Source organism: Dermacentor andersoni, chromosome 7, assembly GCF_023375885.2.
Source record: "Dermacentor andersoni chromosome 7, qqDerAnde1_hic_scaffold, whole genome shotgun sequence".
NCBI lineage: Eukaryota > Metazoa > Arthropoda > Arachnida > Ixodida > Ixodidae > Dermacentor > Dermacentor andersoni.
Genome location: NC_092820.1, coordinates 134,826,065 through 134,851,049, shown reverse-complemented (window position 1 = coordinate 134,851,049; position 24,985 = coordinate 134,826,065). Strand labels below are relative to the sequence as shown.

Genomic DNA, 24,985 nt, shown 5'->3' with positions numbered 1-24,985 from the left:
TTCTCTCTCAAATGCAACAAATTTTTACCTTTCTCTCTCAACGCAAGAATGTTTTTGTGTTTTACATGTATTTGAATAAGCCGCGTTGGAGTTGGGCCCGAGCTAAAGCTTCCTCTTAAGACAAAAAATGGAGCTGGACAGGCAAAGTACTGAGTAGGGCAGATAACACGTAGACCTTTAGAGTTACAGAATGGGTGCCAACAGAAGAAAAGGGTAGCCGAGGGTAGTAGAAAATTACATGCGGTGACGAAATTAAAAAATTTGCAGGGGCAAGTTGGAATCGGCTAACGCTAGACAGAGGTCATTGGAGATCGCATGAAGCGGCCTTCGTACTGCATTGGGCATAAAAATAGGCTGCTGCTGCTTCGAATGATGATGATGATGCATGTTGTGACCACGAAGAATTTTAAACATGGACAATGCATGAAGGTGCAAACTGTATAGGATGAAATACAACTGTCCCTTTCTGTCCACAATGTCCTTACCGGCAAATGACGTTGTACACCTTGCTTTACATAAATCTCAACATGTGCATTGGAAATACACAATTTTTCGCAGACAATACCCATCTATAGTTGTTTGTCCGGCATGCTCGTTGTTTGCCATTGAATAAGCTTTCGGCGGCCAAAGTTGAATACATCTGACATGTGTACGTTGCCTTACCTTCATTATTCCATTGCTTTCGTTCATTATGTGACCTTTTCGATTATTTCCTTTTGTTTACATATTTGTCTGTTTGTTGACTTTATTTCAATTGAATATTTATGCAAGAATAAAGTACCTTTTCAAGTCCACAGTTCGTTTTCTAACCAAGTAGTTTCGATTTACAAATGTAAATGTCTAACATCATTGCCGTATCATCACAAGTGCAGATATGGGGATGTATCCTTGGACAATCACTTTCGGCAATACTATCGCCTGCGTGTTACGTAGTGTGCAACCAGCCAATCAGCTCATCCGGTTTTGCTCAACCAGCCAATAAGCGCAGACTGAAAGTCACATCGCCGAAAGTTAGTCATAGAATACATCCCCACAGATTTGCCCGTCGGCAAAGTGGGCGACCAGACATTCTTTCTGCTGAGGTAGATGTGAGTGACATTCGTATTGCGTTGCGCTGCTGAACTTGGGGTAGTGGGTTATAAATCGTTCACAGCAGCTGCATTTCAATGAAGGCAAAATGCATAAACGCTCGTGTATTTAGATGTAGGTGAACGTAAAACAAACGAGGTTGTTAAAATTAATCTATAGCCTCCCAGTAAGACCAGCGTCATAATCATGTTGGGGTTCTGAGACGTAAAACCTCAGAATATGAAATATTAATTTTTTAAATAGTGAGAGGGAGAGAGAGAGAGAGGGCTCTTTATTAGAAAAACAGAATTTTGCCGGAGCGTATATAACCGCTGGCATGCTACTCTGTATAGGGATGGGGAATGGGATTAAAAGATTCCAGAAGAGAGTGGGAGAAAAAGAGGATAAAAATAAATATGAAATGTCCGAGTGGACCTCATACTGATATTCACATTTTTAAATCGTGACGCTTATGAAACCTGGAGAACCCCACCATAATACTTTCTTTTTGCCGAGTTTCAAACGCGTGTTCGAAATATTACAGAACAATGGTGTACATATGGTCTCTATTTTTCCGTTCAGTCAATTCAAATATGGAGAGATGTCGCGAGCCAGGTATTATATCTTGCTCAAATTCGCGACACATGCCCAGTGTGGTTGGTGCAAAGAGGTCGAAATTGGGCGTTCAAGTGAATGTAATATTTCTCGAAAATGTCACCGCCGGTGTACACCAATATAACGAAACGCAGTAAGTAACGAAGAAATCAGAGTCCTGATGGCACCTTCAGTGAAAAAAGGTGAATTAATGAGGCGGAGAAATGGTTGTTTCAGACGTAGGCTTCGTATCGCGGACGAATATGACCTTCCTCACTATTTACGTAATTTTCAACTTGAAATAAATATGCACAGTGTTCGGTTCACCTTATAGCTAGTTTACTAGAATTCGCAGTGCCCCCCTAACATGCTCACGACAGGCTTGTACACACTTTTTACTGCGGGGGTTTCGCATTTAACGTTACTTCAGCAGCAAGATGTTTATTTAAAATACAAAAGGCATCTCAATAATTTTCTTTCTCCCCAGAACTTTTCGTCAACGTGCACCCGCCCAGTCATGGTTTCGGCCCTCAGTTCAAACAATTCCATGATTTGAAATTTCCAACGACGTAATTTTTTTCGTGTTAAAGCTAGCCTAGATTCACTCAAGGCAGCTCGCTGTTGCTCCAGATGCTGAGCACGTCACTTCCAGCCGTCTTCTGGGCAATCCACTCCTTCATTCTTTGCACTTGCTCCGGCTTGAAGAGCTCCTTCCACCTGCCACAGATTGGCTTCCGCGTAAAGTCGGAGCCCTCGGCAATCTCCAGCGCCTCCGCAAATACGCTCTTGTAGAACTCTGCAGGAGCTATGGGTTCTCTCCCGACAGCCATAGCTAGTTCATCGGCCAGTATTGATCGCATTCCCTGGTTGCACGTAGTGGTCATGCTGTTGGCGCTGGCGATTTTCAACACGTTCGAGAGAAGAGCGGGATCGTCACGAAGTTCCCTGGCGAAGAGCTGGTCGATGAAATCGGCGATGCGGATGGTCCAAGCCCCTGGGTCACTCTTGACATCCTCGTAGGTGATGAAGAGCACGTTCTGGTCGTGTCTTCGCTCGTACCTTCATGGGAAGGGTGAGAAGCCAGTACGAGAACACTGTGAGAATACCTTACCAGTACATTAAAGTTTCTTAGGCAAATTTTTATACACTCACAATTCAGCAAATATCCCAGCTCTGAACTGATTTGCTGGTAAACAAGTTACTTTCGCCATTGTCGCCAACATTCTGCAACTACGCAGCATTCATGAGACATAGCGATAACAAGAATAACCACATTACAATGACGGTGAAAGCACCACGGCCACAATGAAAGCGATAACGATACGTGGACACGAGGAGAAGGTATGTCAATGACGGCAGTGAGATAAAGGCAAGATTTCATTGTATGACATTCTAAACAGCGAAAAGCCTACTTTGCAAATGGAATACAAAGATGAATGCCACGCTTAAAGGCCCCCTCTGAACCACGGCCACATAAAAAATATCAGCTATGCTGCGTGAGTGGATTGCTTGTGGTGGCCTCCGAAATGCCTGCATAGATGGCACTGCATCTCAGAATCCGTGTCTTCCGCACCACAAACACACACAAAAAAGAAATCCTTAGCGCACGTTGTACGTCTGTTCAGACTGCTTAGCACGCCCGGTTCCCAAAAGCACGATTCTCGAGGAGTTTGGGTGCTATTGTCAGTGTTGGTGGTGATCAAAGACGTATTTTACTTTACAATATCCTACTGGTCAGGTTGACCTGTAGTACTATTTGTAAAATTTTCCCAACTTCATAGCACGATAATCCAACAATGGCAACACGAATGCCTGTGGCATGATGACGTGTGAGAAGCAGGAGAATTGTGATGAAGTGATAACAGTTCTGGGATATTTAGAACAGCGAACACCTATAGCATCGCACGCGTAAAGAGGAAACCCCGTGCACGCAGTTTTCAAGCGACAACAAAGAGCGACGTGAGCGATGAATCCTGTCGCTGTCATGTCGTGGTGTGGGGCAATCCCATGAACGCAACGTAGGGAAAACGTGCAGCGAAAAACACCTATTGCTACACGATTAAGCACAGTCGTAAGCATGTGAAAATACGCAAACGTAGCACGCGGTGAGCGTATTAACCAAAGCGTACAGTATCTGGCTTGAATACGCCGTTTCTGGGGGCATTGAATGCTGTGGCGCCACCATTTGGGTAGAAATCGGAGAACTTTCGGGGCTGCCGGTGGCATCGTAAGCCTAATAGCGTAAAAGCAAACATCTCATCTAGATATAACGACAAACCATCGCATGAATTTTCAACTGAGCATGACATGACACTAGGGCGAAGTGAAATGTTACCGTTTATTTCTTGCAGTAACGACGGAGAACAAGTAGCTCGAGCGAATTGAAATTTATGTGCACTTTGCTTCGCACACTAAGCTGCTTAATTGAGAACTTAAAGAAAACGTTGACAGTCACTTTGGCAATCGCTAAAGAGGATGAAGGCGAAAGCGTGCGCGCTCGCGAGACATTCATTACATTGCTTGACATCCGCATTCGAATGCGTTGTTACTTCCTATTGTTCCCTTCAACCAAAGGTAGTGAGTTCGAGTGCCTCAATTACGTCCTTATTATCTGCAACCTGATTAACTACGCCTTAATTAACACCAAAAGTCGTGGTTCAACTGCCACCAGTGGTCATCAACCATCATCAACGTTGGCGATCATCACGTTGGCGCTATCAATTTTGCAATTGAATGTCGGTCCCACCAAAAGTCGAGAGCTCTACCAGCAATGGTGGTACCATTAATTTTGATGCCATTGAGTTTTGGTACGACCAAAGGTCGAAGGCTAGGCTCCAACCAAACGTTGTGGGTTCGTGTGCCTTAAGTAACTTCGCCTAATCAACTATTTCGGTCGTGGTTCGACTCGCCGCTAAATTCGTTAGCTCGAGTACCTTATAAGCTATCTTAATTAGATGCGCCTTAATTCTCCTTAAAAGCAATAATCGTGGATTCGGCCATCAATGGTGGCACTATTATTTTGGCGCCATTGACTTTCGATCCCATCAAAATCGAGGGTTGGAATACCCCCAAATGTCCTCGATTCTAGTGTCTTAATTAGCATTGGCCTAATTACCAAAGTTAGTGGGTTCGACTCCCAGCAAAGGTCGTGAGTTCGAGTGCCTTATAACATATATCACAATTAACTGTGCCTTAATAGGCCTAAATACCAAGGATCGTGGATTCGACTCCCACCAATGGTCCTGGGTTCGACCATCAATGGTGGCAGGATCGATTTTGGTGCCACTGAAAATTCATGCAATAACGCCGGACGTTCACTATTTTTCATAACGCCGGACAACGGCCTTTTCGACCCGTGAGGCACTTAAGGCTTTCGCTTGAAAAACACTGATTATATTTTAAACTATATATTTCGCGGTATATACCTAATTTACTTATTTTATTTCGATATCTTTCTCAACAAAATACTTGGCGGCGTATATTTATTTTACATATCTTATTTCGATACATTCAAGGTGCTTGGGGGCTTTATAGAAGGTAGTGGTTAAGAAAAAAAACACGAAATATAAAAAAGCACAAGGCAAGCACAGAAAGCAGCAAAAAAGAAATGAGCCGAAAAAAAAAGTCCATGCAAATAAACAACATAGTTGTTTCTTTGGAGCAATCACTTAGCAAAATGAATACATAACAACAATCGTCAAAAAGGACATTACATTCCATTTTTCAAATTCAGAGTAAACAAATACTCGAATCGCAGAATATACTATCTTTAGGCACAACTATATTAAAAAACAGTAATGAGTTAACTTGGAAAACTTATTGCAATATCAGTGACAGGCAATAGCCAACGAGGAGAGCAGAATAAAAAATTATTTGTGGATGCCCGCCTAAAAGGCTGTGACTGAGGTGAAAGGGGGTGACTGGTATTTGGTATGACTGGTATCACTGGTATTTTTATAATGAAGCAGTTTTAAAACAACTTACAGCTATGAAGGGCAAAACGTACTTTGCGCCAGTACTGAATACCAGATAATGTGCAAGTTGGCTCGGAAAAAAAACATTTTTCTAGAGATGGTTGTCGTAATAAATTATGTCCGAAAGGGAATGGGCACGCAATTTTTCTGTTTAATGAAAGAAGAAGAATAGGTCACAACAAAAAAAGGACGTAAACAATACTAATGTCACAACGTAAACGTGTGGTCTTCTTCTAAGCATATTCCATATTGCCAAGAAGAAATTCATGTTATTGCAATTTACCAATCGTAGCCGGGGAGTTCGCAGAGCAAATTCTCTCGGAATAAATTCTGAGGAAGACATCGGTTTCAAAATACGCGTTTCCAAAGTGTGCCACTGAGTAAATTGATGTCGGTAATTTTCGGCGCGCAACGTATAAAGAAGTCATTTGGTTTGAAAACGGTAATTGGATAAAGAGTGAATTTCACCGCAGCTTTGACAGTACGTCTCTTAAAGGTGAGGATAGACTGAAGATTATTCTAAGGGCATGTGGCTCAAGAACTTATGGGTTCCTATTCGCAGCTTGTAATAGGCTGCCGAAATAATTAGTTAGAATTTTCTTTACTCAAATTTCGTTTTTCATTTAGATATGCACTACGATTTCTTATGTAGTACTTGTTAGACTCTTCGAGCAATCAAGCTCAGTGATTAGAATAGGGTGGTCTGCCACAGGCACTCCTTAAAAATTAGGTGCACTGTAAAAAAGCGCCTGGAGCTTCCTCAATTTCTTAAAGAACTTTTTTTATTAGTGTTTCACTATGGCTAATAAATCTTGCTCAGCTGTACCCTTTCATGGTATACTATCATGAAGGACTTTCTGATGAATGTGTAGAGCTTGTTCTGTGCATTCTACATCCTCAATGAACTGCCTCTTGACTGGAATTTCCCTGAGCGGGGCTCTACACGAACATATATGTAAATGTTCACAATCTGATTACCGAATAAATAGCGCTTGCGTCGTGTTAAAATGTACTGCGCTAAATAAGGTGACAACGTTTATCGCACTAGTGAGAATTAACTCCAGCTTTTTTCGTAGAGCGCTATGCAATGCCAATCTATTACCAGGAGAGGATGTGGTCAAAGAAGTCGCCGTAAATGACCTTTCCCTCGATAAAGGCGTCGAAGAATGCGTCGAAGCTGGCTGCCTCGGGACGGGCCAGGGGCATGTTCTTCATGTGCATGTAGTAGGCGGCGCAGCAGTCAAAAGGATTCCTAGCCATGTAGATGTACCTGTAAGGGTGCGCAGTGGTGAAAACGCAAGAACGGACATCGCAGAAGCGCGTCCCATTACGTAGTTCACGTGATTTACAAAGATTTATGGACTCATGACTTGGCTGACTGGAACATCCAGTCGTAGCCGCAAAGACGTAAGAGAAAAAGAAAGCGAGACGACGAACACATGGAAACAAAGTTTCAGCAGTGCGTTTAGAGATGCATGTACGATCAACCTGGAGGGTATGAATAACGCAGTTATCTGGAAGCCACATGATTACGTTTCCACCCCCTTTCTACTGATAAACATGAGCTGAGGACCACGCAAAGCTAGCTCATAACTTAGCTCACCTTGAAGGTCGAACTTAGCGGGTTTTGTTTTCCCACGTAGTCAGTAGTTCACGAGGCGCGTGAAGCATGAGATTTATGTACATGTAGGATGTGCACAGTCATAGCAGAGTCATAGACATGGTATAGTCATAGGTACTTGCTGATGGCGTCCCAATCCACGTTTATCTCGCTAATGCTCGTGAACTGCCCACACAGAACCAAACAATCGTATTGTCATATGCTCTCATGTCGTAAGCTGGATACGGTTTTGCTTCAATGGGATCGTCCTCAACGTGGTCGTCATCATGCTGCTGTAATCACAAACACCTACGCTCATGGCCCCACACACACAACTATACAATTTACAGACACGTTGGTTTCTCTGCTAATGGTTTGCGGAATCCCAAGCAATAATGTATAGCCAGGTACCCGCGAAATGCTTGGCATAACATTGATTCCCATAGTGCACGGGATCATCATAATGTTTTCTTTCTTTTTTAGTTTATTGATCCTTACGTATACACATCTTTGCAATACTTGCTGCCACAAGGCGTGTTTCATTTAGAGAGCACTTTTCTGCTATATATCCATTCGTTTGCATAGCCAATGAATGAACGATACGTGTAATATTATCAGGGGTCCTATGGCTGCAGCATGTGACTGAATTCTAATGATCATTGATACTCTATTGGAAGTTCCCTTGGTATAGAATAATGCAGCGCTTATTATGCAACCTGCATTGACAGAGTTTGAATATTTCCATTGATTATCATCAGATATTCCACCTGAAAAGACGAGCGAAGTGCGGCGTGTTAATTGCATAATGTCAGCCATACGTGGTTGGCTAAAGCTACGCGCGTATATTATTTCTCTCAACTACTGGTATAAATATTTAAGGTCCACGTTTCCGATATACGAATGAGAAGACAGCTAGCTATGCCGCGTGTTTACTTTCACTGATGTGTGTTCACACAATCTCCTCCATGTGGACTCAATGCTACAGTATTTATGTGCTAAGCACCGGGTCTCCGATTCTACTGCCAGTCGCTATGGCTGCGTATTGCAGTCGTGCAAAAATGATTGTTCGCTGAGACCTGGGCACTTGGCAAGGTAACCCTAGCTGCCAAAATTAATGCGGAACCCTAAATGCGGAGCCTTAAATACGGCATCACGTCGTAGTCGAATAGTAATTCGGAGGTGTATAATTATATCAATAATCGTTTCACGTATTGATGCTGTCTTAAAGCCTGGGTAGCAGTGCATCTAAACGCGGAGTAGGTAATTTATTTCCTAATAATTTAGTGTTTTATGTATACATTGTGAACAGAACGCGGGACCAAGATGGAATGTAACACTCCAACTGAGCGTTAAAAAATCGGTCACACGTTGCACCATGACGCATGAAGTGTGGCGATCATCCTTTGACTAAGGAAACGCGCAGAGATCTAAATCGTTGTTGGGAAGTCTTGGAAGCTTGGCAACGCACTCTGTCGCAAGAAGCATTGAAAAGCAAGTCAAAAGTGCTTGTTCTTTCCTGAGCTTAAGAAACTACGCCGACTAGAAAACTAAACGCCCATCCTTCCATTCAGTATCCCAGCAAAAAAAGAAGAAAGAATAACGTACAAGCAAAGACGAGAAATACTCGGGCGCAAGGTGACTACCACTGCATGCGACTACGGAAACAGAAGCGGGAAGCGTTCGTGGATCGTTTTAGCGTCTGAAACTGACTCAAGTAGTATTTAGTCATCTGTGTGCGATGTGCCTCTTATACTTTCGAGTCTAAGTTTTGTTTTCTTGAACTTTAGCCCATTGAAATGCAATCGGTAATTAATGGCAAAACGAGCACATCACGTTTAGCGATGAGCAAAGCGAGGTGTGCGTTTTCCTGTGTTCCCGTCTTCTTTTGCATGGCTGTGCTCGTTTTACCTTATGTTACGCATGATTATTCGATCGTCTTCATGATAGAAGCACGAACGGCACACGATGGGACTAACAAATCAGCTAGTCAACATCATCTCTGTCTCTCTCTCTGCCTATATGTAAAATCTCTTTGCGTGTGATAAGCTCTTTACTACTAGGCCTAATGTCGTCTGTGCTTCGAAACGAACGAGCTCACTTGGCCTGCGGGCTGTACGGCTGTTTGTCGAAAGGCAGGTGAGTCTTGATCGTGCCTGGCCTGCGCATCTCCAGCACCGACTTGATGCCCATCCACTCGAGATACGGAGAGCGGGACACGAACTCCGCAAAGTCATTGCTCGGTTGGCCGCGGTTCAAGATACCGAACACCAGGAAGTTCAGAAGCGCCGAGCCACACTTGGGGTAGCTGACGGTGAAGACATCGCTGGGCCGAGGCTGGTAAGTGAGCGCCGACAGCAGGGTCTCCTCCACGAGGAAGTTGCGGGCATTCAAGGCATCCACCTGGATGTAGTTTAGGGGAAAAAAAGGGTTTATTCGTTTGTCTGTAGCAACTTGCTGATATATAAGGCAAATCAATTTGCCCCAATTGCTTATTCGCACGCCTTTTTTTACAGCTGCAAATTAAATGAACCGACAGGTTTTCTTCAGAAGCCCGGGAGACAGCTCGATAAAACAAGGACACCTGCACTGCCTTTTCTCATCCAGTGTTGTTATTTTCACAATGTGCATCTTCAATAAGCAGCTTATTTCTTTGTTCTCATAATAGGTGAATATTGTGAACGTGAACCATCGTTGCTGTGGTCAGTAAACTCGCGGGATCGAATCCCGGCCACGGCGGCCGCATTTCGATGGGGGCGAAATGCGAAAACACCCGTGTGCTTAGACTTAGGTGCACGTTAAAGAACCCCAGGTGGTCGAAATTTCCGGAGCCCTCCACTACGGCGTGCCTCATAATCAGGAAGTGGTTTTGGCACGTAAAACCCCATAATTTAATTTTTTTTTGGTCAGTAAAGCGTCACTTTCTGAACCCTTTCAGCCCAATTTTGTTTTAGTCCGCACCCACCGCGGTTGCTTAGTGGCTACGGTGTTGAGCTGTTAAGCACGAGGTAGCGGGATCGAATCCCAGCCATGGCGGCCGCATTTCGATGGCGGTGAAGTGCGAAAACACGCATGTTCTTTGATTTAGGTGCACGTTAAAGAACCCCAGGCGGTCCAAATTTCCCTAGGCCCCCACTACGGCATGCCTCATAATAAGAAAGTCGTTTTGGCACGTAAAACGCCTAACTAAAATTTAGTCTGGATTTTTTAACTGAGCGGACACATTTGTGCACACGATAGGGAAAAATACCAGAACAAATAAGAGCACATATTGTCACCCAGCTATGACAACTAAAACAGTTTAGCACCGACAGATTGAGAAAAAACGTCTGCCTTTAGCGATGGCTGGTCCTCGGAGAGCACGCGCGCAACCACGAACTTCATCGTTCTCGCCTTAAGGGTCCCGTGTCAACACGTGCAAACCTATTTCGCGTCATTGCTCCCGTCTCAAAAGCGACCGGCCCGGTCGCTTCAAGGGCAGCGGGCGCGCACTATGGGCAAGAGTGCCAACATGAAAAGACAAAAAAAAAAAAAACATACAGGAATGTACACAATGCTGAAGCGGTTTGTGATAGGTTGCTTAGCCCTGGCGTGCGTAGTACGGCTTCATCCGTACTACGTGGACGACTTCAGCACGGGGACGGCGTCGGTTCGAGCCAGGATCAGAGGTTTGAGGCACCACCTCGTAGTTCACATCACTGAGGCGGCGTACAACTTCGTAGGGGCCTAAGTAGCGGCGCAACAATTTCTCTAAGAGCCCGCGGTGTCTGATAGGTGTCCACACCCACACGCGGTCGCCTGGTAAGTACTGGACATTCCGTCGGGTTCGGTTGTAACGGTAGGCGTCGATATTTTGCTGGGTGCGGATGCGATTCCGAGCAAGCTGGCGAGCTTCCTCGGCTTTCTCGACGAAATCTTCAGTGTTGTCATTCCTTGTGGTTCCGTGGTCTACCGGGAGCATGGCGTCTAAGGGGGTTGTAACGCGACGTCCGTAAACAAGCTCGAATGGTGTAAACTCGGTGGTCTCCTGCACAGCGGTATTGTAAGCAAACGTGACGTATGGCAAAATTTCATCCCATGTTTTGTGTTCCACATCAATGTACATGGAGAGCATGTCGGCTAATGTTCTGTTTAGGCGCTCTGTTAAGCCGTTAGTTTGGGGATGATAGGCTGTGGTCTTTCGGTGGTCGGTGTGCGTCAGTGTGACGACTTGTTGCAATAACTCCGCTGTAAACGCCGCACCGCGGTCAGTAATGAGTACAGCGGGTGCACCGTGGCGAAGCACGATGTTGTGGACGAAGAAGCTGGCGACTTCAGCAGCAGTTCCCCGCGGCACAGCTTTCGTCTCCGCATAGCGAGTTAAATAGTCAGTTGCCACGATTATCCACTTATTTTGCAAGGAGGACGTGAGGAACGGCCCAAGAAGGTCCATTCCCACTTGCTGGAACGGCGCCGGAGGCGGATCCAAAGGCTAAAGGAGGCCGGCAGGCTTGACGGGTGGAACTTTACGCCTCTGACAGTCACGGCATGTTCGCACATAGCGCTGAACCGAGGAAAATAGGTGTGGCCAATAGTATTTTTGCCGTATGCGCGCTAATCTCCTCGCGAAGTCTAAGTGGCCGGCACAGAGATCGTCGTGACACGCCTGTAAAACTTCCTCGCGCAGTGTCGCCGGAACGACGAGAAGGAACGTTTCCTGGCTGTTCTCGAAATTTTTCTTGTACAGGACATCGTTTCGCAGGCAGTACGACGTCAATCCTCGTGAAAGTGGGCGTGGGACAACAACGTCAGCTCCCTCGAGATATCGGATGACTGGAAGCAGCTCAGAGTCTGCACGTTGATAGTCAGCCATGCGCACCACGTCGACGACACCAAGAAACGGCAAATCTAGCTCCAAGTCGGAGGATTTCAAAGGAATAGGAGAACGTGACAAGCAGTCAGCGTCGCTATGCTTATGGCCGGATCTGTAGACAACAGTTATGTCGTATTCCTGGAGGCGGAGGCTCCAACGAGCGAGGCGACCTGACGGGTCTCGCAGATTGGCAAGCCAGCAGAGCGAGTGGTGATCACTGATCGCTCGAAATGGCCGGCCGTATAAGTAGGGTCGGAACTTGCTGATGGCCCACACGACTGCTAAGCATTCTTTTTCGGTCGTTGAATAATTAGCTTCTGCTTTTGTCAGACTACGACTGGCATACGCAATTACACGTTCTGCGCCATCTTGCCATTGAACCAGAATGGCCCCGAGTCCTACGTTGCTGGCGTCGGTGTGTATTTCAGTTGCCGCGGTGTCATCAAAATGCGCCAGCACTGGAGCGGATTGAAGGCGTTTACGCAATTCGGTGAAGGCCTGCTCTTGTTCTTTCGTCCACGCACAGGGCACATCTTGTCGCGTCAGTCTCGTGAGCGGTTCAGCAATCCTTGAGAAGCCTTCAACGAAACGACGGTAGTAAGCGCAGAGGCCCAGGAACCGCTGAACAGACTTTTTGTCTTTAGGACGAGGAAACTCGGCAACGGCAGCGAGTTTTTGTGGGTCTGGTCGTACTCCTTGGGAGCTGACCACGTGGCCTAGAAACTTGAGTTCCTGGAAGCCAAAGTAACATTTTTCAGGCTTGATGGTGAGGTTGGCCTTGCGTATTGCGGTAATAACACTTCGTAGCCGGGTGAGATGTTCATCGAACGTGCTCGAAAACACAACAACGTCGTCTACGTACACTAGACACGTCTGCCACTTTAGTTCAACGAGTACAGTGTCCATCATTCGTTGGAACGTAGCAGGAGCGGAACAGAGACCGAAAGGCAGCACTTTAAATTCGTACAGCCCATCGGGAGTCACGAAGGCGGTTTTTTCACGGTCACGCTCGTCCACTTCGATTTGCCAGTAGCCTGACTTTAGGTCTAACGAAGTAAAGAACTGAGCATGACGCAGACGGTCCAAAGCGTCATCGATCCGCGGCAGGGGATAAACGTCGCGTTTGGTGACTCGGTTAAGCCGTCTGTAGTCAACGCAGAAGCGGAGTGTGTTGTCTTTCTTTTTCACTAGTACGACAGGCGATGCCCACGGACTTGTCGACGGCTGGATGACGTCATCCTTTAGCATTTCTTGAACTTGACGCTTAATCGCCTCCCGCTCCATAGGTGACACGCGATACGGATGCTGACGAACAGGCCGCGCCGACTCCTCTGTAACTATCCGGTGTTGCGTAACGGAAGTGCGCTGGACTTTGGATTCCGTGGAAAAACAGCCGGAGAATTCTGTCAGTAGGCCCAGCAGCTGATCCTTCTGGACATCTGCTAAGTCAGCATTATTGTGGACGCGGGTATTCAGGCTGGCGTGAGTTGTTGCGTCCGGTGAAGTCACTTGTAACGTGCCGATATCGGAGAAGTCAGCAATTTCGTTCAGGAATGCCACAGCTGTACCTTGAGGGACGTGTTGATACTCGTGGCTGAAGTTTGTCAACAAAACTTGCGAGCACTTATGCTGTATTCGAACAAGGCCCCGGGCGATGCAGATGTGTTTTTCAAGCAGCAGCGGGATATTTGCCTCGGCAATACCCTCATAGCCGTCGAATGCGTCGCAGGTGACGAGGGTCAATACGCTGCTCCTTGGCGGCACCGTGATGTTCTCGTCAACAATCCTCAAGGCGTTGGCATACGTGTCGTCAGTGCTGCTCCCTGCTAAGGCCTGCGCCGTCGAAAACGTTACCCGCGACTTTTGTAAGTTGATCACAGCTCCATTAGCCTGCCGAAAGTCCATTCCCAGAATTAGGTCCCTCGAGCAGCTTGGGAGGATAACAAAATCTCCGAGGTACGTAAACCCACGAATGCTCACTCGCGCTGTGCATCTCCCTACCGGGGTTAGCAGATGGCCTCCTGCAGTTCGAATCTGCGACCCTGTCCACTCGGTAGAAACTTTCTTCAGCTTGCAGGCAAGGTCCATGCTCATAACTGAGGTGTCCGCTCCAGTGTCGATTAACGCCGTTATTTCTTCGTCGTCTATGGTGACGGGAATGTTCGACGTTACTACCTCTCGTAAGGTGTTCGACTCCGTCTGTACGTCTGCGTCGTTCTGTTTTCGTCGTTGTCGTCGTAGTGGAGGATATTGCGTACGGTCGTCGTCAGCGGCCTCACCTCCGGAGGTCGCTGAACTCAGTTTTCCCGACCCGCCGGGCTAGGCGAGCGGCGTCTCAGAGCGCCGCGAGTAAAAGCTTGGCTTGGTGATGGTGACCTGTAACGAGCAGGAGACGACGAACGGGGCTCCGGCCATCGCTGATCATCATTGCGACGATTTGTGACGAAACTCTCTATTTCCGGCGGCCGCTCACCAGGTCGTGGACGAGGTGCATTCGGCGAGAATCCACGAAGCCCCAGATGACGATAAGGACACATTCTGTAGATGTGCCCGGCTTCGCCACAATGAAAACAAAGGGGTTTGTAGTCTGTGGTGCGCCAGACGTCGCTCTTCCTAGTCCTTGCTTCGGCGATGTGCGGTGGGCTGCGAGGTGGCCTGAAGCTTACGTCCATTTGTTGAGTGGGGTGTACCATGCTGCACGCACTTGAGGGTGGCGGACGGCGTACTGCTTCAGCGTAACTCATTTCGGCGTGCGGTACCTGCTGTGGTGCCTCGTACTGTCCAGGAACATGGACGGCCTGTCGGACCTCGGCGCGCACCATTTCCGCAATGGAAAGTTGTCCTACAGGGGCAGTGGTCGTCTGCATCTTCTGCAGTTCCTCCTTGACGACAGCCCTGATGAGTTCTCGGAAGGCGCCAACGTCGTTACCGAGGGTAACGGCAGAGAGCTCCGTTGAAATCACGGCGTCGCGGTTGTTTTGCCTGGCCCGCTGTTGAAGGGCCTTTTCCATAGTACTGGCTTCGTCATGGAACTCTGCAAGTGTCGTCGGCGGATTTCGAATTAGGCCAGCAAAGATTTCCTCTTTGACGCCGCGCATGAGATGGCGCACCTTCTTTGTTTCAGTCATCAAAGGGTCCGCACGTCTGAAAAGCCGATTCATGTCTTCTACGTACGCAGTCACTCGCTCATTCGGGCCTTGAATTCTTGCCTCCAACGCTAACTCCGCTCTCTCCTTCCTGTCCGCCCTGGCGAAGGCATTGAGGAACTGCCTACGATATTCTTCCCATGACGTCAGTGTCGCCTCGTGGTTCTCAAACCATGTTTTCGCGGAATCTTCAAGAGCGAAGTACACGTAACGTAGCTTACGCTCGTGGTTCCAGTCGTTGAGGTTGGCAACCCGGTCAAAATGGTCAAACCAGTCATCGGCGTCCTCTGAAGCACTTCCGTGGAACAGATTCGGCGTCCGGATGTGATTGACGACAACGTGCGATGCTGCAGGAGTGGCAGGAGGTGGTTGGGTCGTCATTCTAGTTCGTTCAGGTAGCAGACCGTGCTGTGGCTGGAGTCCCTGGAGGCGTCGGCTGGCACGTACGTGCACAGGGGTAAGCTTGGTTGAACTACTCGCCGGGCTTAGGTCTGGGGATGCTCCGGAGATCTTAACATTGACCGTACCCAGCACCTCCACCAGAAATGTCACCCAGCTATGACAACTAAAACAGTTTAGCACCGACAGATTGAGAAAAAACGTCTGCCTTTAGCGATGGCTGGTCCTCGGAGAGCACGCGCGCAACCACAAACTTCATCGTTCTCGCCTTAAGGGTCCCGTGTCAACACGTGCAAACCTATTTCGCGTCAATATACGTGAACCTTTGACATCACATAGAAATCTCATTGCCAACAAAGTAACGTTTTGGAGTCAGCGTATGTTTCTACCGGACGTTATGATTCCCAGTAATGTTGGGGCGACGTATGGCTACTAATTCGCTGAGCGTATCGCCGAGCAAACTCGTGGAGCGATGAGCGGCAACGCGCTGGCTACCGACCGTTGTGTGACGTAAGCAGAATGTCATCCTGGCGAGCTTGGCTACGCGGCAGCTTCCGCCTCCCTGTTTCAGTTTCCCATGCTCTGATGGTCGACTGCTGTGCCGCAGTGCCGCAGGTAATCCAATTTTTCCAGATCCAGATTTTCCAGATAGTTGGTACGTAGAGGTCGCTTCCATTTACTAACTGTGATAAAACCACCGGAATTAGAAGTTTAAAAAATATTTAGTCGATTTTTGTTATTTTCCGACTAAACACTTTGTATTCCCCGTCGCCACATGGTAGCCACAGCTTCACAGCATGTCTCCGAAGGAACTGTCATTTTGCTTGAAAAGGGCCATTTTTATATATTACTAAAGCCTTCGCAGAAGAACCCAGTATATGTACATGCAAGAACATTGAAATAGTTTTGATATAAGTATGGAAACCCTACTGAAAAATAAAAACCGTATTTTCCATGTCTCCTATATCCAATAACATCATATGTCCTATGGAAAAAATTTGTTTTTAAGTGCGACCCCATAGCTTTAACATCGGCTTTTCGGATATGGGAGTTACAGGACATATGGATTCCTCAATAGAGAATGTTGCAAATACGCCTTTCAGACCACACTATTACAAAATTTTGCTGAAGAGCCGTTAGACATTGGTCGCTCATTTTTATTAATAATAGGTTTACTATTCATGGCGGATATTCATACACACGGAGAAGTGCATATGAATATCGATTCCCACGCAGTGTGGGATTCGATGTGATGCGAAGCATCTTGCTGTTACAGGGCTGACGGAATGAAACGCGGCAGGGAGCATTTAGTAGAGCCTTGCATATGAGCAAACTTCTGGATAGTACCATATGTCATGTCGCTATAGGAATCTGTTCACAAAGGATGACGCGGAGACAGATCTAAGTGTGCGCGCCAAAATTACGTCGATGTGACACGAACTGCAGCCGATGGAAACGAAAGCGTGCGCATTAGTTAGCGAAATATTGAGGCGTTTGATTCCGTGCGCACTGTACACGGCTACCCAGCATTGTTTGGAGTTCCACACTTTCTCATCGGATGAACTAACGTGTTTGCGTAAATTGAGTAGGTGTGTGTGTGTGTGTGTGTGTGTGTGTGTGTGTGTGTGTGTGTGTGTATGTGTGTGTTTGTGTGACGATAACAGCACTACGACGACGTCCACGTTGACGACAATTGTATGGCAGCAATGGCATATCTACATCGGTATTTCGACGAACGCTTACGACATGACGATTGTTGGGTTATACACGGTGTGGCATCTGGTTCGCAAGCCCCAAGGATAGCGTTGGCCTGGCGGCCTGGGGCACAACTGGAAGCATTCTAAGGTCCTGGCAAAGCATGAGTCGACTGCTAACAGTACAACTTGTTTATTCTATCATCGCAAAAGAGCGGCCGGTCAGGTCGACCGAAGTGGAGAGACGGGAGAGCACGTTACTCGACGGAGGAAATCGGAGCCTCTCACGGCGTCCGGCGGCAGCTGCTTTTATACTCTCGGAGTCGAGGGCAAGAAGGAACGGCTTGCGAGAGGCGCGCGCGTGACGGCGGCGCCCGGACACGTTGAGACTAGAAGGTGACGCGCATCCGCCGGGCTGGCGCCGGTCAGATCTCCTCGCTTCACAGTGGGGGAGCTCCTCTCCCCGGCTGCCGCGCTTTGACAAGCGTGGGCACCAACATGCACACACACACACACACACGCACACACGAAGACACGTGGCATGGAAACATGCCTGGACGCGCATGGCAGGAGGCGTCGCGGCAGCGCTGAACGGGCCAAAATGTCCGCCGCTTTGAACGAAGCCCCGGCGTCCGTTGCATCCGCGCCGGCTAAACCGCGCGTCGTAGGCGAAACGTAACAACGGGTAGTGGACGAGCATAATCGAAACACAAATTGTGAACTCATCAGCCATTACACGTTCTATAATCGCACGTATACGAACGACTATATGCTATGTGTTTTATGCTAAAATCACGATGACATTTGAACTCCGGCGCAGGAATGTTAGAACATGACTACCGTAACGCGTTTGCATTGAAGCAGGTTCAAAGTACGAAGAATGCACAGAATATTCGCAGTCCTCAGTTAGAGCTCCGCATAGAGAAAAACAAGCCGTACAAGTCTTTCAGGAGAGTCTGTGATGGTGGGCTCGGTTTAGCGAGTCTCTTTTTAGGACAGCTCTTTAGTTTCTTTGCTTTTCTCCGAGGTGTAAATGACACGTTTCTCAGAACCACAGATTCGACTGAGGCTGGGTAAAGCACTACGGGAATTTGTTGTGTCTTCGGCGTGTGGGCAAGGGCCATTACAGAGATATCTAAAGGAAATGGTTGCACATTTCTGTTTCTTTTCAGCGCGTTTTTAAAATAATATTTTTGCAATATTTTAATGAGATGTCACGTGAGATACTGTACAAAGGCCTCATTGGTGAGTTATTTCCTGCGCCATTTTGCGGCAAAATATATTGTGCAGGCCGAGGAAATACTTTAAAACGCATCAGACGAATGCTAGTAGTGCTAAATGTTAGAACCTGTTCTTTTTTTCAGCTGCACACAGAAAACACACTGGTTAAGTATGGTTAGACGATATAGGTTTATTTGTTCTTTAACGTACTCATTCTTTATTATGCACAAAACCAGACACAGTTGAAGACATTAAAGTCCGCATAAAACCTGTTATCTCACGGTTAAAAAGAGGAATGCCGTGTCTTTGGGTCTTGTTACTCTCCTGGGCCTGCGCAGCATATGGAAACGTCGGACAACTGTGCAAAATACAGATATTGATGTTAGACCTGTTCGCCAATATTCTTGCGAATCTGTGTCCACCTTTGTTGAAGTGACGAGGGTGCAGACGTGTGTACTAGAGTGGGTGCCCACATTGAAACTTTTGCTACACATGCCAAAATACTGATAACATGTCAGCAAACATGAGCTGACGGCTTAACGCAATGTGATCTTGCACTATTGTTTTCAGTTTGTGAGCTCTGGCACATACGAGCCAATAAAAAAAAAGTAGCAGTTTAGCTGAAAAGACGATGGACTGATTGCGATATCAAATTAGGAAATATCTATACGAAGCGTGCTAGTAGGTTTATGGGCCGTATAAACTTGTCAACATTCGCTTATTAACTAAGTAACGGTGATAATGTAGAAAGCAACAAAGACGCAGAGAAAGCGCCGTCTCTGTGTGACTGCTTCTTTCTACGTCATCGTCAAGTCGCGCTTACACAATCTGTCATGAATTAGAACCGACTAGGCCGCCAACGTGTTTTAGCTAAATTAACAAGCACGGTACTCCCCTGGAGGAGCGCGTAAACTCACTGTAAAAATGCCGGAGTGAGGAATCGTGGGCACAACAAGCGAATTGACTTTCGTGTATCTCTCGCTTCTACGCGAACGAAGCGTCAAAGGCACAGCGCATGCGAAGCTATCGGCACACGCGCACTCTGCAAACATCGCAGATCCCTTTGAGGATGAGGCCCGCGCGGGCGACCACTTTGGCCCCGTCGCAGTTCGCTTTCAAAGTGGGACGCCCGCACAACCGCGCCGTAAGCTGCAGCCGCCGAAAAAGAACGCCCCCCCCCCCCCCCCCCCTCACCTCCTCGCCTCACCCCCGTGCCTCGGCGCGACAGGGGAGGGCGCGCTTCCGGCCCGGCCCGCCTTCGTCGCTCGCACACGCGAGATTGAGCCGCGTTCGCCGGCTCACCCTCGCAAGCTTTCACTCGCACACAAAGCATACGGGGCGCGGTGACGGTTTTATCGCGCTTAGACTTCATGCGGAACCTCACGGCACTGGCGAAGCGAACGGCAGAAATGCGCCTGGAGTGTCCATATAATTACTATGGCAATAAGGAAAGCGACAGTGTGCTAGTATTGAAAGCACTGTGTTGCTTTGTTCCACGGTGGAGGTTCGAATCCAACATCGGTCACAGGTTATTTCTTTTTTGTTAAAGCGAGACAGGAAGCTACCCGCCTACCTACTTCGAAGTGACAAAAACTGGGCAAAAAATGCTCCGAAATTAAAGCGAGGAGAAATAGGAACCTACGTACCGCAATGTACCAAGAATGAGGCAAAGAATGCTTCGCATTGAAGATTTCACGGCACACTTCACTTTAAGACCTTGTGTGAATGCATGCGTCTGCGTTTGTGTGCGTGTGCGCCACAATACAAAATGACTGAGACAGAACAAGCACTTTTTCGTTGTTGTCATTTGTGTTTTGTGGTGTAAAGGCTATAAATGCCCAACAAGAAGCTTTTCTCAACAAAAGGACTTGTCTTTGTCAAGGCAGCTACTTCTGCCTGACGACCCTGTTATGCTAACAGTACTCGGTAGCCTTATACCTACGGTCTCTTCTGAATTGTATTTGTTTGATGCCAGCGCTGCAATCTACTCGCGCTGTATGTATGTACAATTTCCCGCTGTTTCTCCAGGCATCAGTAATAGGCTAGCCCATTTTTTTATGGTACTTGTCCCGCAATCACCGATCTCATCCCCCCCACCCGAAAATCACAGGTCTTCATGCTGCAGCTGAGGTATGATTCTGGTGCACTGACAGTCGATCACTATACATTGACGTAACTTTGTTAGAAACAGCTTCGGGAAGAGCACTATGGTAAATACCACTTCTCCAGTAGACGCGCCCGCAGGACACGCAGGGAATCTCCGCACACTCCTCCTCTGAACTTTACGCCGTACCGCTTGTCTTCCTTACCTGTTCCGTCACTTTCACGGCGCTAGCTGCTTCGCCGAGTACATACATCCATACATCGTCGAAGGTAGTATTGGTCTGTATAATGTTATTGGAATAAAAGCCTTGCGAAAATGCGTATCGTGCAATAATATTAAGATCGACCTACCCACAGGTTTTGTTACACCGCCAGTGCGATCGCCTCTCGTTGTAAACCACATCGAACTCTTTCGAGCACAATCGGCCACTGTTGTTACCAGCAGCCTGCCAACGCATTAACGCTTTATTCTATCAAGGCAGTCTTACACCAGGTCGACGTATAGAGTTTCGGACCCGTCAAGTGATTTATGCAATGAGAAGTTATTACCACAATGTATCAAGAAAACAAAGTTATGTATGCGCTAACCTCGGACGGCGGTCCAGGGTCTGAAACTGAGCTGTCCTCGTTCTGGTTCCGCTGGTCCGCTCCTACAGGCACCAGCTGTCCATTGGGTTCGGCTGAGATGGGGCCAGCGTAGTCAGGTACAGCGATTGTAGCAGCTGTGATGTTGGTGTTGTAGCCTTCCGAATCACTACCGGGGTCCGAGCCCGGCGGGCTTTCGTACTCAGGCTCACTGCTGTTCTCCATGCTCGAGATTTTGTCTTGCGAGAAAAAGCACACGGCTCAAGGCATGCTAAAATGTGTGCGCAGAAACAACGAAAGGACAAGACTGCAGCAATCACGCAAGCTAAACGCGTAGGACACCAAGCCCAGACAATGAACTCTTTATTTTTGCATAAACTTCAGAATATGTATTTGTATGTGCAAAGAATATGTTTTTGTATGTGCGTCTTTGCACATTGTATGTGCAAAGACGGCTTCCTGAGCCTGCGGACACCGTCGATTCTCACCGATTAATTACCAGTCGTTTCTTCTAACAGCTAAGAAAGATGCGCTGGTGCACATGAAAATAACGGGAGACAACCTTACTACATTAAGTCATTCGGCTAGGCTGTAGCGTTACTTCGTTTCGGTGCGAAACGCGACAGTTTAATGGAGATCGAAAAAAAGAAGAGAAAAGCGGTAGCATGAACTTACACATACCGTTGTTTAACTGAATGTGAAATCTATCGCTTACAGAAGCCCAAAGAAATCCAGAAATCCTAAAGAACAAAAACAGATGTCAAAGAAAAGAACACTGTCAAATCAGGTTGCATCATTGCACGCGCATGTACCCGCAGTGATCGATTGATGCGAGGTCATGCGCACGCAGAGATGGATGGTTTTCTGTACCTATAAATGTTACTTCAAGAGAAACAACAGTAGTTGCAAGCGTGTGCTTGCCTTCGTGCCTTGTTTCCGTCTCCCTTAAGTCTGCGCGCATCACAGAAAAAAATGATGAAACCTTAACAGCACGAGTTTCAATTACTCTCTTTTTCTTTGGTTGTTCGACTGATGCGTTACCCTTGTCCTGTGAGAAGTTTGGTTTTAGCGGAATTGAGTGCGTTATGAATTCGAACTTCTACTACGGATTTTCCTTTAACTGCAAGACATCCGTATAGCCGTGCACGCAGCTGTTAGTATCACTATTCTTCTAACCTCACTAAGACCAGTAATATACCAGACGTTGGCTGTCAAATTCCTCAAAGAAGCCTGCTAAGCTAGCCGCACTCGAAAGCGTTATTCACTGCTATTAAGTTTATGTTTAGAAGTACAAGTTATCAGACTGAAAATTCTGAAATTTGCAGGCTCATGTTGAAAGCGCAAGAGAAGGGTAATTGGAGATCGCTGGGAGAAGCCTTCGTCCTAACAGGTTACCTAAAGATAAGCTACTACTGCTGATGATGATTAGCGGAGTACGCGGCAAGATATTTATCAAGATCGGATACAAACCCTGCTCCCCACCCCCATTTTTTCTATTATGTAAATAGGTATGGGAGTTTAGATAATACGGGATTGTTGCAGTAAGGTCAAGCAGTTGTATTGAACATACCGATTCTCGTTTTATCACCAAAACTCATAACCATTCGGCTCGCTTAATGCATGGGATCACCGAACGCTGAAGATGTCATTGCCGGCAATGCGTACGGTTGTTGTCCAGCTAATGCGGGATCCTTAAGGGTGTACGCGGCTGGCAATCCCCCATACCCCAGCGCTTACAGGCGAGTCTCATATTTCCGCGAAACAATCAAATACAGAACGCCGATGCTGCGAAGGACATCGTGCGGCTAATCTGTCACTGCCTTCCACTTGTCCCGCCAGTGGGAGTATTGAAAGCAATATTGGTCGCACCTCCCAAAGTGAGTGCCTTCCATTAAGCTGGCTCCTAAGTTTGCAATGTGATTGGCCTTCACGATATAATTGTCAAAATATTAATATTCTTCATATTGGACCTCAGTGTTGTTCCTGGGCACGAAACATTAATAATCGATTGATCAAACATCCTTATTAGTAGTGACACTCTCATTCTTATTAGTAATTGATAACACCATCAACTGCTCGCTGTTACATCACCTTGCCAGTTTAACGTTGACGACCTTATGCACAGCTCTGAAGCTTGTAGAAACTGCGATAACGTGGCACAAGCATGCCTCAAGCATACCTATAGCGCGCTATGGTTATGAGAAACATGCCCATACGGCGCATTTGACGCATGCTTCAACGTAAATGATTGTTCCGGCTTACGGCAACGTGCATGTACTGTAGTGACTATCACTTTATTGTACCTATTAGTCTGGTCTCTTTGAATACAGCCTTTAGAGTTACCCTTGTCGCATCCACCTTGATATGTCTGTCGTTTTTGCTGAGGAGCTTAGTGGAATGCGCTAACAGCACAATATATGAAATCAGTGTGCTCGTAGTAAATTCTTTTGTAAGCTTTCCAGCATAAGTTCCCAGAATACAGATTTTATTTGATCAATGCAATGTTCTTCTCGTATTTACATTCAATATTTTATTTCTTAGAGCGAACGCTTTGTTTTAGACTCGCAATGCTTGACTTCTTGTCTAATCTCATGTCGTTGCGTGTCGATAAAAGCTTGTTTGCAGACGCCGCCAGATTATATGGGACTTGAGCTCGGTCAAGCTGCAACGTTGCAGTTTTTAATCCGCGATTTTCTGCTTCTCTCTTTCAGAAATAAACACGTTTGTTGGTGCGGTAATTCATTGTCTCATAACCAACATAAGCAAGACGGCGTCGCGGCTACGGTGTCCAAAAAAGCGATGCGAGATGCTTTCAATTACAAAGCGTGCTGCCCCACTTTCATATAAGGAATATGCTTAGCTTGATGGCGAAATCATGCCAGCGTCCAGACTCACCGCTTCTAGCAGATGTGCTCGATGGAGTGCCGGGCGAAGAGCTTCAATGCGCGTGGCCGCTATAAACAGGAGCTCTAGGTAGAAAGCCCCCGACAACGGCTACCGGCAGCAGCGCCCGACAGCACCCGGAGAACGATGGCGCGTGGATTTCCTTATGTCTTCTTTTTCATCGACTTTGGTAGAGGGGCCACTCACTTGCTTGCTTGTTCCTAAAGTTAGCTTGTTTGCTCTCGGAACAGTGCCTTTTACCCACTAGAGGTTATGAACCAAGGAGCTGGCAGAACAGAGAGGGCAAGAGGGCACGTGAGAGGAATGCGAGAATATGCGAAGAAAATATTACAGAAGAAAGGCAGATGGGTTAACACGAATAATCGTCCGGTTGGCTGCTCCTCACTGCGTGAGACTGGAAAATGCCGAAATGCAATAAAAAGACAGAAAAGAAGAGTGAACATAAATATTTCTGCACAAATAGAAGGTATTATACAGCGGAGGTAAGCTGTCACATAAAGGAAGTAAGACAAGGGCAAATAATACTCAATGCCAGAAAAGGGCAATCTTGTACATACTCGCTGATCATGGGACAAGATGTATCTAAATTCTAGTATGAGTCGAGCATGCTTTGGATGAATCATAAGTGGAGTACCCTTGTGCAGTTTAGAGCAACTATGACATTCTGTGCGATGCTTGCGCGCATTGCATGCGGCCTGTTGTGTAACATGCACAATGGGATTACAGCCGCTCAGGTTTCCATCACGTCTAACATATACACTATAGCTTATCATGAAAGTTTAATTTCTTCCCGGCATTTATTGTAGAATGGTGTCAACCTGCAGGAATTGTTTGCGTGAACAATTCCT

At 46.9% G+C, this 24,985-nt stretch overlaps 1 protein-coding gene across 1 annotated transcript; it reads right to left on the bottom strand.

Moving 5' to 3' along the window:
- Positions 1–2,087: 2,087 nt before the first annotated feature.
- Positions 2,088–24,440, bottom strand: LOC126533780 (sulfotransferase 1B1-like). The gene is made up of 5 exons (XM_050180976.3): positions 24,129–24,440; positions 21,237–21,472; positions 9,335–9,636; positions 6,739–6,906; positions 2,088–2,721 (listed from the first exon to the last, which is right to left on the bottom strand). The coding sequence occupies exons 2-5, from the start codon at positions 21,456–21,458 to the stop codon at positions 2,268–2,270; spliced, it is 1,146 nt and encodes a 381-aa protein (XP_050036933.1). The 5' UTR covers positions 21,459–21,472; positions 24,129–24,440; the 3' UTR covers positions 2,088–2,267.
- Between the last annotated feature and the right edge of the window lie 545 nt (positions 24,441–24,985).